Here is a 14,573-nt window from a genome sequence, read left to right on the forward strand (position 1 = left end):
TTGCCGGAACTGGGGATTACACACAGCTTCTTTTTTGAAATATTCAGAAATTATAGTGTCCGCTAATGCATCACGTCACAAAAATACCGCAGTGCCTGATAATTGATCCTTTTCATTTACGTTTATTTTCCATCTTCATTAAATTGTGGTGCCCTCCTGTCTGGCAGTTTTATTTAATGCTTTATGATTCGCTTCGTCTTTGGTGCATCTAAGGCTCTCCGTGGTATATGACAATTGGCAATCCTCTATCATTTCTCGCCGCTCAAACCATGTCCCCAGCCTCAGATGCTGCACTCAGTCCCGTCATTCAGTTTTACCTCCAGAGTCGTATACCATCCCGGTGCGGCGCGGCGGCTCGGTCCCGCCCTGTGCGTACGGCGGGGTGGGGCCGCACCGGTGCGATGTGCGGGCACCACGAGTTCCCAGCTGTAAATCAGACTAAGCGTCCCGCGCCGACCGCTGTGGCCCTTCAACAAACGGACTGTGGACTTATCCATCAGCGGCTCAGAGCGGCCGTGACGTGACGGTGACCACGTGACGGGACGGCGTCACGGAACAACGCCCCGTCGACCGAACGGTCACCGGCGCGGTGACGACTTAACCGTCTCCGTCACCGTCACCGTCAACGTCTTCACCACCGTCACCGTGACCGTCACGGACGCTAACACTGAAAAACACTGCTTAATGATTTTGTTCATCAGATTTACCCTATCTATGCAAAGGCTGATTGGTTGAACCTGTCACGATTACCGTCGCCATCACACCGCCGTCTCTCTGCCAGCCGCTGACTAGTGACTTTACTATTCCGGGTTACAGGGCCGTTTGGTGCGGAACACACCCCCTGACCGCAGCATGACCGTTGTTATGGGCGCGTCGTGACCTCTGCTGGGACGCCAGGGCTGCCCCGCTGGGACCGGGGGCGGCCCGGAAGGTGCCGTGATTTGTGATGGGAGCTGAGGTGACACTTGTGAGTTTGCACAGTCAGCTGGAGGGAGACTGCCGACTGACAATGCCTCTGTGCTATGGGGCTGAGAAGTGAGAAGCTGGGGTTGAACGACTGCGACTACCAGTTACCACCGTGTGCGGTGTGGGTCGGAGGGAGTGGGGTCGGAACAGTCAGACCCAGCCGGGACTGGAGGCAGTGACAAGCGCCAAAATTGGTGCTGGGATGCAATGTTATGCAATGCCATAGGCGGCATAGAGGCGGTAGTGATATTGAGCCTGCAAATGGGGCATGGCCCTTCCTTACGCCTGCCCCTTGCATGGCTGTCGGCGCAAATGGACTGGATCGACTGGTTCCGTACAGGAAACGCATATTTTCCGGCTAGTTCCTGCTCGTACTTACAATGGACTAGCATAGCTTTACTAAGAACATTGCGTCAGATTCGCTCAAAATACACAAACAAAATGCGATTGATCGAGTTTGGAAGGCAGCGAGGTCTTTCCACCCTGGCTGGGCATCGCCCGCACGAGCGGACTCTGATGGTGGGCAACTGAACTAGCGCTTCTCTTTTTAACCGCTAGGTGACGCGTCAGGTGGAGTCTCCGCTCTGTGGTCGGAGCTCAACGACTCGGGGTTCGGCAAGCCGTCTAGACCAGGGATCACTGGTGGCCGTCGCTAGGGAGGGGGGGGGGGGGGGGAAGGAGAGTCGGGAGTGCTTTGGCGCCGCCAGTAATGACATGTTGAGACTTTGACACTGCAAATTGCGAGCTGACCTGCTGGCATGACATCGCCCCGTCGCCCCTCCATTCTCGGTGACACCGTTTAGTAGGTACGAGGGCTGCTTCCAGCTCCATTCTGACCACTGCTCCCCTGTCCTCTCTGAGAAGCTGTCCTGTGACACCGGTCAATCGATGGGAGGATATTCTGAGCAGCTCTATTCTCACGCCTGTTCCCCTCGATGGGAGAATATTCTGAGCTCTATTCTGACCCCTGTTCCCCTATCCCCTCTCCACAGCTGCTCGGTGACACGGGCCAGTCGGTGCGGGAGAATGAGATGCTCCCATCTCTGCATCTGACACCTCCTGTCTCCCTCCACAGTTGCTCGGTGACACGGGTCAGTCGGTGTGGGGAGATACTCCCAGCTCTGCATCTGACACCTCCTGTCTCTCTCCACAGCTGCTCGGCGACACGGGCCAGTTAGTGCGCGGCCTGGTGCGTCACCTGGTCCGCGAGCTGCGTCTGGTCGAGCCTCTGTACCGTCTGGCCGACTCTCTTGCCGAGGTGGATCCAGAGGCGGAGGCGTCGCTGCTGGAGCGGGAGACACTGCTGCTGGAGGAGGGCCGCCTGGAGCACCACCCGCGGGCAGGTGAGTGCGTGGGTCAACGGATGATAGGATACGCAATGGACAACAGCGAGCACACAACAAACAGCGGCTGTCCTTCCACTTCGAGCTCGGCGCTAGTCAGGAGACACAGATCCGGGTTAGTATGGACACTAGCGTCTCGTCTTCTAAAGATGGTGGAAAGGAATTCGCTTACAATTGCACCTTACCTATGAATTATTTAGATTGGAGCATAACGCTATGGGTATGGTCAATGCTTTCATAAGACAACAACATAGGCGCGGGAGCCGGGGGGGGGGGGGGCAATGGGGGCAGCTTGCCCCCCCCCCCCAACTCTGGGGCCGTGGGGGCGGTGCCCCCACAGCTTTGAGACGGAATAACACACTTTTTTTGCAAATGTTTTCTTTTTTGTTGAAAAATCCGAGGGGTGAAAAATAAGTGGCCTAAAACCGGTGAGAAACCTAGATTTGGGGGTACCCTAGGTTAATCTCTATTATGGTGTGCCCCCCCCCAGTCGGAAAGTAGTTCCCGCGCCCCTACAACAAGAAGGTCTATGTATAAGATTGAAATGACCTTGAGAAGCAAAGTGCACCTACCGACGGTAAATTACGGTGAATCACACTACGACATAGTTGAGGTTAAGTAATCGCTGCAGTTTTCTCAAGTAGCAATTTGCTTTAGGAGGTGATTATGGATATGCAAATGAACGAGACATAAATGTGAAGGGGATGACAAGGTTAGTCTGAGATCCCGGATCTAGCCCGGTCTAGCAGCTCCACTTTGAAAACGCTTCTGGCCTTCCCTTTTAGTTTAAAGCTCAATAATTTGACAGTGCGACTCTCAAGGTAGGCTGGTAACGTCAGCACTCACACCCGAGAAATGTTGAGATTGACTGCTTCCCGCCTTGAGGTCATTTGCTGCAGTTACTGGTGTGCACCTTTCCCACTCATTTGTCGTCTGTTAGTCGTCCACTCAGGCTATCGATACCTGGCTTTCCTAGGTCACCGGCCAAAACGAATGACAATGTAGCCAGCCGAACTCTTAATTTATGACAGGCGTTGTTAATTTCACGCGTTAAAGCGATCTAAATTAGACCTAGTGCCGAAAAAACTGTCCCTCTGCTCGAGTTCACATGCGTTTATGCCGAGATCCCGGCACGGTTGTTCATAAACTCTCGGTCGCTCGCATTCCAGAGCGGTTTTTCTGCCATTAATTGACGGCGGGGTCGGGGGCGGCGCCCCTGTCGGTGGGAGGGGTGCGCGGGAGGGGGAGGGGACCCCGTCGGCAGAGTACACGGAGCACCTGTTGGAGGGAGGGAACCGCAGTCTTGTGGGGAGGAAAGGTCGTAAAAGGTGTCCAGAGCGCATATCTTGACTGGTATATATCGGAGACGCCGCGGAGATGTGGGCTCGTACGCTCGTGAATCGTGGTTCCATTGTTCGATGACAGTTCCGCCTAACTTGCCTTGGGGCACTTTTCTATGACCTATTGCAACCATACACAATACACATGATGACGGAACTGAACTTCGCATCTACTAAGACATGTGTATATTTACTCTTCAGTGGCCGATGCCCCTGCAGACAGTGAACCGTAAATCATTGCATCAGCGTCATTACAGTAGCCTATCGACGCCTTATCAGTGACGAAGGCGAGCATTTGAACCCAACGAGACTCATATTTTCACCCTGTACGTGCGACGCTAACTGACCATGTGTCGAACGTTGATCAGATGTGTCCTATACCGAATGCTATCTAAACGACTTGCAAAAGGCGACGCGCACCCATAGATGCACGTCGCCTTGCATCGTCACCTTATAACGTGAAGCACAATAACGCGACTCGACCCATTGCCTTTAGCCGTCTCACTGATCACACGGGGACAAATCTTTGGTGGGTAGACGACTGGCCACAGCTCCCGCCTGTTCTGAGTTTAGCAGGAGTGAGATCAGCCGAAAGGGAATGATCGACTGGAGAAGAATACAAACAGTACAAAAGACCTGTAAGACTCGTAAGTGCCATTTTTTGAAAATAAGCCCATTACCTATCTTTAATTTCATTTGCATTCAAACACATTTTTGAGGACATAAATTCATTTTTGCGATACATTTCCTTATCCCGTCGGTAAATATAAAATCTGCGCTTCGGAATGACATTTACATGTTTCTTAACCGGATCCACGCAACAAAGTTCCCCGTCCGTTCTTTGAAACCACTCTGCTGCCCGTGAGCAGAATGATTCAGACCTCCCACCCTCTCTCCTGTCCTCCCTGGCCCCTGCACTCTCCGCACCCCACTGCGGAGTGTGGTCTGTGGCGGAGCCCCCTCTGCACGACCGTCAGATGGCTGTTCCGATTACGTCACACACTCTAGCAAAGGGCGTCGGTGTGTGCGGCAATCGCTGCATTCGACAGTCGCCCACCCCCTCGGCCCTCTTTCTCCCTCCCTCTCCTCTCTCTCTCTCTCTCTCTCCCTCTCTCTCTCTCTCTCCCTCTCTCTCCCTCTCCCTCTCTCTCCCTCTCCCTCCCTCTCCCCTGTCTCCTCTCCACTCTTTGTATCAGTGTCTTCCCCAGACCACATTCAGCCATCACTCGCAGACCACAGAGCTCACACCCGTCAGCTCAGACAGAGACCCGTGTCTTCTCCGGTACGACCCTGAGCGCGCTCATCGCCCGCACCCAGCTCGCATCCTCTCTGTTCAATTTGCACGGTCATTAATCACGTCCGACTGTGTGCGGCCTCTCATTACGCTGCCTGAGCGGACACCTAACCCCGGCCGCTTCGCGCTAGCCCGGCCGTTTAGATGGTCCCGACTCGGCTGTCCGCTCGGGACCCGTCTGACGGACTTCCTTGGTCCACCTCGTTATCATCTACCAGCTAAGGACCTTAGCTGGTTTGCTCTCGCCTTCTTTGCGCAACATAGCTGACGCTGCCTATGGTCATATGGTCTTCCACGGAGCTGCCTTATTATCCTTGCGTGAAGGAAGGAATGGGAGACGAAAAGTTCTGAAATGCTCGTGATGAAAGTGTTCCGATGGCATTGCTCCTCGCCAAACTGTTAAAGTCGGCGTCCATCGAACTTTATCGTTGTCCATCGTTAAAGTTCAACCTGATTCGACTCTAACCGAGCCACTGAACTGTCCCACCGGGCTGACCCTTTTAGTCAGTTCTCGCCGGCTGCCGTTAGTTGGACACCGACCGGGGCAGGTCCCACCGGTCGGCGCCCATTCACGCCTCTACTCCCCTGAGAGTGGGGTGGTCCCAGTTGCAGCAGCACGTGCCGCCGGAATGGGGCCACTCTGGAGACGTGAGGCCGCATAGCCGTGACGAAAATACGCGCGGGGAGGGGCAGCGTCCATTCACGCCAAAACATTGGAGGGGTGGGGAGGGGGTGGAGTGGGAGGGAGAGTTTGGCAGTAAGTGGTGGGTGGGCTTGTTTGTCGATGAAATAGGTTTTTGACTAAGTCTGGAACTATACTGCTGATGATAAATGTTTTAGTCTGTCTTCGGTGAAATGCCTAGCAAGCTACATAGGTACGTGAATTAAAAGACATTTGGTGAAGGAAACATGTTATTAATATTTGTGCGTCTTTATGCTGATACGTAGAGACTGTTTTGGATTTGACAGGAATAAGTTCACATTCAGTAGTAAACGGATAATGTTGATAAGGAACTGTCAAATATACAAGTCCAGAACTGCTCCATACAGACCTTGCTAACAATATATTTTCTGTTTAGCGCCACTCTGAGCTTTTATTTCTCGCCTGTTCTACGTTGCGTGCATGAAGATGAGCCCGAGTTGGATCGTCTTCACGGCATTTCTCTTGAAACAGTTCCGTAAATACAGCGTGATCCACTGCAGATGAGACTCAAATTAAACACACTGCTGGTAATGGAGCCGCCTGGATTTATTCGACCGGCCCAGCCTCCATTAGACACTCCAGCTGGGGGAATCCACGGTAGTCTGTGCTTCCTGAGATGTTCTAAATCATCTCCCTGTATTCCACCCAGGAGGCTGTGTGTTGAACTCACTTTTACGGAAGGGAAACTCCCCGGCAAATTAGCGTATCGGGTTATCTAATTCTGCAAAGCAATAACGTGCGGGTGCCTGCACGTTCCTAAATGAATGCCAGCGTGTGAAATTCAGAGAACTGCTTTTTGCTAGGCATGTGATTTAATAATGAGTTGTACGCTCACTAGTACAGTATGCAGCCATCCACTTCTATAGGTATAGCATATGCGTAATAGATTAACTGATGGTTTAGTGGAGTACTGAACTTGGTACATAGGCACATTATACTCCTATATCACATGAATGGAAGCAAATAAACACGCGATAAAGACCGAAGAAAAGGCATACATGGGCATACCTAGCCGGCTTACGAGCTTCAATGCGCTTTAGCCATTAGTACAACATGACGTTTTAGGTGAATTCGCCGGGCTGCATGAAGCCCATGCATCTTCCTGAACTCTAAAGGTCGCCGTCCACTGGTTAGGCGCGCTTTCAGCGCCTAATCGTTTAGGCGCTGAATACCATTTTCGGCGCCTAATTTAACGATGACTATGCGATGAATTTGATTTCATCGGGATCCGCCATGATAGCTCAAGGACAATTCGATAAAAAATGCATGAAAATGTAATATAATTTGTGGTAATGCACATCACTGACAGATAAATAATAATTATTTATATAATTAATTGCGCCTTTGACCGTGGTTTAATTTGTGTCAGTTTCTTATATGAACCGTAAAAGGTTCATTAAATTGTTCTTGAAGACAATACAATCTCTTAGCAGGGACGGAAATGTAAACAACGTTTGTTATGGTTCTCACATCAGCTAAAAGTCCGTCATTATTCAATTAACTATTCACGACATGGAGCTAAACATCGCACGAATCGCACTAAGCACGACTCGAATCCGGGTGGAGCAGGAGCGCCGTCGAGCCCGACGCAGGTACTGGGTTGCCGAAGTGCTGCAGAGGCGACAAGCCCGAGGCGAGTTTTTTAACTTGGTGCAGGAGCTGCGTGCCGTGGATCCCGACCGGCACCATGCCTACTTCCGCATGAGTCGGGAGACCTTCGACCTGCTTCTCGCCAGGATCGGGCCCAGCATCACGCGCCAGCGCACCAACTTCCGCGAACCTATCGACCCCGCTCAGCGCCTGGCCGTGACGCTGCGGTACCTGGCCTCCGGCATGGAGTTTTCTGCGCTGGCACCCTGCTATCGCCTCGGCGAGAAAACCGTGCGTGCCATCGTGTACGACACATGCGCGGCCATCATCGCCATACTGGGACCGGAGGTGCTTCCAGCTCCCACCAGGGCGACGTGGGAGCGAAGCGAGGAGATCTTCCGCACCCAGTGGAATTTCCCGAACTGCGTGGCCGCGTTGGACGGGAAGCATGTGGTACTCCAAGCCCCTTCCAACTCTGGCAGCGAGTACTATAACTACAAAAAGTCCTTCAGCATCGTCCTCCTGGCAGCCGTGGACGGTGCCTATCGGTTCGTGTACACGTCAGTGGGAAGCGCCGGAAGAGAGTCGGACGGGGGCATTTTTAGGAGGAGTGACCTAGCCGCCAAACTGCAAGACGGCACTCTCGACCTGCCCCCTCCCAAGGCGATCGATCAGAGAGGCACGACCCTACCAAGCGTCATCGTCGCCGATGAAGCTTTCCCGCTGACGGTGCACATGATGCGGCCCTATCCCGGACGTACCGAGAGCCGGCTGGGAGCTCCGGCCACCATCTTCAACTACCGGCTGTCGCGCGCCCGACGGGTAGTGGAGAACGCGTTCGGGATTCTCTCCCAGACGTGGCGCATCTTCCGGCGTCCGCTGAACGTCAATCCTGAGCACGCCTGCACTATTGTCAGGACGGCGTGCATCCTGCACAACTACGTGCGCGACCAAGGACAGGCGGACAGCCAGCAGCCGCAGCAGGCCGACGCCAGCGGCGAGCAGGTGGGCGGACTCTGCGAGCTGGGCAGGCTGGGCGCCAACAACTTCACTCGGGAGGCCGAGCGCATCCGCGACCAGTTCGCCCGGTACTTCATGGCCGAGGGAGCCGTCCCCTGGCAGGATGCTGCTGTCGGGCAGTGAGGGCGTGTAAGCCTGTCACTTCGTGGCTGGGGAGCCGTTCCGCAGCAGGCTGCTTCTGTCGGCAAGTGAGAGGTGCGAGAGGCGGGAATTGAGTCGTCTTTGACGCCACTGGTGTTGCTCCGTGTGATAATGCTGTTTCATTTGTCACGCTCAAAAACCTGTCATATAAATACAAGCATTTCCGGCCTTTGTCGTTTATTGCACGCGAAAGTAGTGGAAATAAATAACATTAACTGTCGCCCTTTCCAACAACCAAAGTCAGATAACCACGTAACGTCCAACTTCAACTTCACAGCAAAGGAGCTCAAACATTTAAACACCAGGTAAACGAATTCACTCCTAAATCAAAACTTGAAAAAGGGTCGCTATAGCGATCAGACTGCGGAAATACACACTACGCAGAATATGACTCAGGCTCAGCAAAGTTCGCCATGGTGGAGGTTGCATGGAGAGGGGACGCATTTGGCCGCATCACATTATCTCAGAATCAAAGGAAGCTGGAAAGACGCCGAACAGGCATTATATAGCTCGCTATAAGCAGACATGTGCATGGATCCGGGAAAATGGATCTGAAATTCGATCCCATGAATCTAGATCTGGGATCCACCCGGATCATAGATCCAACCCCTCAACTTTGTCGAGAGATCCACTCAGATCATAGATCCAACCCCTCAACTGTGTCGAGAGATCCACTCAGATCATAGATCTTACCCATAAGCTCGAGAGATCCGCTCAGATCATAGATCCACCTCTCGGATCCATGCACATGTCTGGCTATAAGATCGTTTTGAATCATTCTGGTCATTTTTTATCAAATATGTGTGAAAAACGTCCCCCCTCCCCCACCCGTGCGAAGGTTATCACCTGCTTTTAATCGGACTGCGCCCTTTTCAAGACTGTAAGAATCTCCAGTCTCGCATCCGCTTTCTTGTCGTCCCTCACACGCTCCATCTCCAACCCCACCAGCTGACCAAATAGTAGGTCCGGGTTACGGAGGTCGCTCACCGCGCGTTCTATGGACGCTATGGCGGCGTCAAGCTTCTCGGCGCCACGAGCACCCGGCCCCCTGACCTGCTTGACTTGGCCGTTGGTGCCAGAAGAGCGCGGATGGCTCGGGCCGGCGACACAGCTCGCTGCTGGTGGCACCGCGGACACCCGAGGCGTTCCGAGGAGCGTCGCAGCTGGGAGGACTCCTGAACTGACTGCACAGCTCGCTGCTGGTGGCACCGCGGACATCCGAGGCCCTCCGAGGAGCGTCGCAACTGGGAGGACTCCTGAGGCACAGCTCGCTGCTGGTGGCAACCAGGACACCACAGTTAGATCATCGTGGCTTACAGACGAGCAGTTAAAATACACGCCGTCCTAGGCTCAGATCGATGTATGACTGGCTTACAGGCACTGATAGACACTAGAGTCCTCGTTTGTTACGTTGTTGTCAAATGACGAGGTTATGCTTTTCGGAGTCCTAATGACGAATTTCATGTAAGTTTTGATTTAAGATTATGTCTTTATGCGTTTGGGGTAGGTCAAGTCAGGTCAGTTTAACCAGATGGCGCCATGTCGGCTATCCGTAGTTACAGGTGTCAACCACCAGTGGCAGTTTCGTATTATGCTATGATGGCTGCATACCATTTGAACAAACTCACCAGCACTGTCGTCTGGTAGTTGAGTCTCGCTGCTGTCCTCATCAGACACACAAAGCTGAAACACATGATGATTACGTGAGTGAAGATTGATGCGAGATATTTGATAGGTCACCAAAAATGGTTAGAAAATGAAATTCGGCCAATTGCAAGGTTCGTTTGGATGTTGACTACGACCGAATTCTTCCGAACACCCTAGACCGAATTCTTCCGAATTTAACATTTTTGAAAAACGCCCCGAAAATCACGATTAAACAGCCGCAATAACACTAATTAGCATTGGATCTCTTTTGACCCCTGTACTTAACCTTCGCCCGAGTGCCCGTGTTTTGGCCACACTTGCCAGTTTTGTTTGCGCGCTTCAAGAAAACCGCGGCGCGCAGCGCCGCGAAACATGGTATAGCATATGATACATCAATTTCGCATCGTTTTTGAAAATTTTGACCCCAGGTCACGTAAGTTCCTTTTCAAATCTTAGTGATTAATCTGCGCCCTGCTGCTGGTTTTTTGCGAGTATATCAAAAACGTATCTCGGTTACTTTTATAAAACTTACAAAAACCTTTATTTGGGAGCTGAATTCCAATCAGGAATACATTTGGGCATTTCGAATTTCGACCGGCTTTGAAAACTGGTCCAGTAGTCTCGTAAATAACAGGGCAGAGACCCTCTTACTAGCTCCTCTACAGGGCGGAGTCTGGGAATAACAATGGGCCTGAGGAGGCGATTGTTAAGGTGCATGATGACCAAAAGGTTTTAAATGAAACTTGGCAACACTGTTCGTTAAAAACAAATGAACAAACAAACAAGAAAAAAACAATCAATGTAAACAGCTAGAACAGGCCTGTTGCATGTCACGGCATTGCTTTATTAATTTCCAACGAAATCACTGCATTGAAAGGAGTCATGAAACGCCCAAGATCGGATATGGATCATCATTTAGAGTGACCCAGAAATCACTTTACACACCTCATTGGAGTATTGGTTTGTGTAGTAGAATAAGGATTGCGATCCTGTTCCAGGCTGCGTCAAGTTTGTCGTTACCCTGCATAGGAAAGGAAGGAACGTAGCATTTGATACATGACAGGAATACAACAGGTTTTCTAATGGAAAAGTGATATGGACTGGGAGGGGTAAAAAAAAAACTCAGAAGTCAGCACAGCAACTAATTAATACGACAGTGAAGCTTATTGCTTATGCTTATTGCTCCAGTAATGGAGCACTACTGGGCAATGTGCAAGATCTGTGCTACTGGAATACAACATTTTTGAAAAAAGACTTTTCATCTCTATGTCCTAATGCAAAGATCCAGGACGTGCACTAAAATCCAGGACATACATCCTACTGCAGTTAACTTACGGTTTAGGCTTGATGGCATCATCCAAAAATGACATTTCCTTTTGCCAGGAGGAGTTCTCTGGTGGCGGGCAGCCAGAGCCACTTGGCAATTGCCTGCGTTTGCGTAGGTGGTAGTCACGCAGACTTTTCCATTTCGATTTTGCATCCTGAACTGAAAAGCAGGGAATAAAATTGGTGAGAGCCTTGCAAATTTATTTTGTCAAGCGACATGTGTTTGTTACCTGAGAGACGTCACAATTATACAAGCACCACGGATGTGTAAGGGTTCGCATTTTAAAGCTTAGAACCCAATTCTAAAAACGTGGCAGAGCCTGTGGCTGTTGGCACCATTTACAACACGTACAAGCAAAATATGATGCGTAAGTTTTACCTGATCTCCCAGTGGTCTTTGCCACCTCCTCCCATGCTAGCTTCTTCTTATTTCTGTTAAAGTAGTTGCTGTCCTGAGGACGCCAGAGCACGTCATGACGTCTCACGGCTTCAACTAAGGTGGTGTCACTTGTAGAGCTGAAAAATGGGATTGATCATGTCACATTGCTAACAGAGGCCCCTGTACATCCGCGATACACTGCCTGAATCAGGGAACATCAAACAGACCGATTGCAGAAAGCTCGGGAGTATTATGGTACATAGCAGGATACAGGGCTGAGGGCAGGACACAGAAGGCACAAGGCAGACACTGAACTCAGACTGAAAAAAAATTCATGGTATCATCGACATGTCTGGCGTAACGGGCGGATTGAGCTGAAATTTCGGTGCAGTATCCAGCGTAACTCTGTGCGCCCAAAAATTCTGCCATACGGATGGACAAAGAAATTTTGGCACAAGACACAAGACCTAGGTAACCTTGGCTAACTTCACTCCCTACGCTTTTGAATCATAAACCATGTCGATGATGGGTGTTCATCCAAATGTTCATCCAAAGCCACACAATATCGGCTCATGAAAGCCCGAGACATTCGGCACAGTGTATGGATTTTTTTCAGTCTGGCACAAAACAGGACAATGAAGGTACACCAGGCACAAATATAAAAAACGGCAGTCGTAAAGCAGGCATCACACTTGTTTTTTTTCATTTTGCAACCAAGGAGAGGCGCCGTACCCAGAGATGCTTCCTTATCAAACCAAACCAAACCTAACCAAACCTGACCTAACCTTACCTACGATCTACAACCTAACCTAGAGCGACACTCCTTGGTTGCAAAAAACAAGTGTAACATCTGCTTTACTATTACCAAAAAAAAACTACAACCCTGAAACCAAGCTACATCCTAACCAAAATTATGGAAAACACCTGTCCCTAAAAAAACTTTGGGTATTAGTATAGATTAGGTCCGAGTGGACAATTGTGACGCTGTTGATACAAATATGTAACAGCAAAAATTTTAGGTTTTAGGTTAGGTTAGGTTGTAGGTTTGTAGGTTTTAGGTTTTAGGTTGTAGGTTTGTAGGTTAGGTTAGGTTAGGTTGTAGGTTTGTAGGTTGTAGGTTGGTAGGTTGTAGGTAAGTAGGTAAGGTTAGGTCAGGTTTGATTATGTTTTTCTTTTATTTCCAGGACATATAAGTATCATTTTTGGATTCAGGATGTCAAATAATGTAAGAATATGAAAACTTCATCTTTTAACAGCCACTCGGACTTAATGTATACTTTTCCCAAACTTTGCTATGGTTTTGGGACTGAGGGTTCATTTCAACCAAAAATGCACAGATTTGCATGGCTTACATTTAATCGTATAGCAAAAAATGGTCATTTTGTAGCATGTGCAGCAGTTTGAGTTGCTGTGTTGCGGAAACAAAGTTACTTAAGGATCTAGACTCCCGCTTCCCCCTGCACCAGTACCCTTATATGAAACAAACTTCAAAAGGAGATGGAAAATGCTAGCTACATATATGCAGCATTCAAAATATCTTGATCTCACTTTAGAAAAAGTAGGTAGGTCAAGCATCCACAAAACCAAACATATTAAACATATCAGGCTTGAAATGCCTTATAAACATATATTTTCAAGGAAGAAAAACTATTATCACGAAACTCACCTAATATATGGCAAAGTTTTATTTGTAATTAATGCATATTTATGCTTAGGAAAAGAGGAAGATTGGATTTCATTGCACCTGACCTACCTTACCAGCTCATTTAATGCTATTCTGGAGATGTAGGAAGATGATGAAACACAGAACACACACACTGCCACACTCAAAATATTAGCAACACTAACCTCATCTCAAAAATGCTTTTCAAATGTTTTAAATATCAACAAAACACCCGATTGATGATAAAAACGCCGCGGCGTATGCGCGTCAAGGACGCGCTGAAAAGTTGGAATATTTCAACTCGTGAGCGTCGAATACGCGAGTAATTCAGCGCCGACCAGCCGATGAATAATCAGCTGACAACGCTTCATCGTGCTTTAGGCGCTGAAACTGCATTCGGCGCGCAACCCATAGACTCCAATGTTAAATTCAGCGCGTAAATGTGCGCGCCTAACCAGTGGACGGCGGCCTTAATGAGACAAGAAATTAGTGTTCATTGAAAATGTCAAGAACCCGACGCTGTGCTGAAGAATAATGTGGATGCATTGTTTGTCGTGAACGTCTTTTCGAACGGAATGCCGAATTCGTGATGGCGGGGCATGATATGGCTTTGTATGAACTGCAAATGGCGTTACGGCTAGTAAAATTGTGTAAAAATGCACTGAGATTGCATCCGTTCTCATATTGTTTGGCTTCACGACCGTTCGCGGTCAAAGTAAGGTGAACGATAGGAAGTGACGTGATTGTTGAGTTCACAGTTTTTTACATCGCTTTTGCTGGGTTTGACCGTTGACGCCACTAATGGTTCCATGGCTATGTTTACCCTTTTTTCTCAGTCGGATGTTTTTGCAGCATGGAACGGCATTGAAGAAGGTCTATACAGAGCGCATGGTTTAGCCCAGCCAGTAAACAAGTTTCAAGTTCAGTTTGTGCTAGGTCTGCTGGTGTGTTTACAGTGCGTCACGGACAGTCTGGCACCCGCACACGCAGCGGCCGTCCCCTTTTTTCAAGGTCTTCCCCTTAGACGGTCCCAGGAATAACGGGCTTATAGACAGTGCGTCGCATGAAACATAGTGGACAAGTACATTACCTACATGCGTTTGATTGAATTACATTTTCATATTCTCTTATTGCAACATACCATTACAGATACACTCCATT

General features: G+C 49.7%; 2 protein-coding genes across 7 annotated transcripts in view; one reads left to right on the forward strand and one right to left on the reverse strand.

Annotated features, from left to right (window-relative positions):
• Positions 1–14,573, forward strand: part of LOC122390312 (rho GTPase-activating protein 20-like) — a 186,139-nt gene that overhangs the window by 18,220 nt on the left and 153,346 nt on the right. Inside the window, exon 2 of the mRNA XM_043383092.1 lies at positions 2,120–2,309. Coding sequence (XP_043239027.1) covers positions 2,120–2,309 — 190 coding nt within the window. The remainder of the gene's footprint in view (positions 1–2,119; positions 2,310–14,573) is intronic.
• LOC122390313 (transcription factor Adf-1-like) lies at positions 8,558–13,862 on the reverse strand. 6 transcript variants are annotated; one of them, XM_043383096.1, is made up of 6 exons: positions 13,508–13,862; positions 11,750–11,886; positions 11,380–11,530; positions 10,990–11,065; positions 10,026–10,080; positions 8,558–9,671 (listed from the first exon to the last, which is right to left on the reverse strand). In XM_043383096.1, the coding sequence occupies exons 1-6, from the start codon at positions 13,513–13,515 to the stop codon at positions 9,250–9,252; spliced, it is 849 nt and encodes a 282-aa protein (XP_043239031.1). In that variant the 5' UTR covers positions 13,516–13,862; the 3' UTR covers positions 8,558–9,249. The 6 variants fall into 6 exon arrangements, 5 of the variants coding, with proteins under 5 accessions (XP_043239031.1, XP_043239032.1, XP_043239035.1 ...); XM_043383097.1 differs by having other exon boundaries at positions 13,598–13,861; XR_006258129.1 differs by lacking the exon at positions 10,990–11,065 and having other exon boundaries at positions 13,503–13,854.

This window comes from Amphibalanus amphitrite, unplaced genomic scaffold (assembly GCF_019059575.1).
Source record: "Amphibalanus amphitrite isolate SeventyFive unplaced genomic scaffold, NRLGWU_Aamphi_draft 000391F_arrow, whole genome shotgun sequence".
Classification (NCBI taxonomy): Eukaryota; Metazoa; Arthropoda; class Thecostraca; order Balanomorpha; family Balanidae; genus Amphibalanus; species Amphibalanus amphitrite.

Excerpts from the sequence above, each read along its gene's own strand:
- LOC122390313 (XM_043383096.1), bottom strand. Across the intron at positions 11,066-11,379 it reads GATGCCATCAAGCCTAAACC|GGTAACGACAAACTTGACGC; the intron begins GTAAGTTAACTG and ends TTTCCTATGCAG. Across the intron at positions 9,672-10,025 it reads ACTACCAGACGACAGTGCTG|CAGCGAGCTGTGCCTCAGGA; the intron begins GTGAGTTTGTTC and ends GGTTGCCACCAG.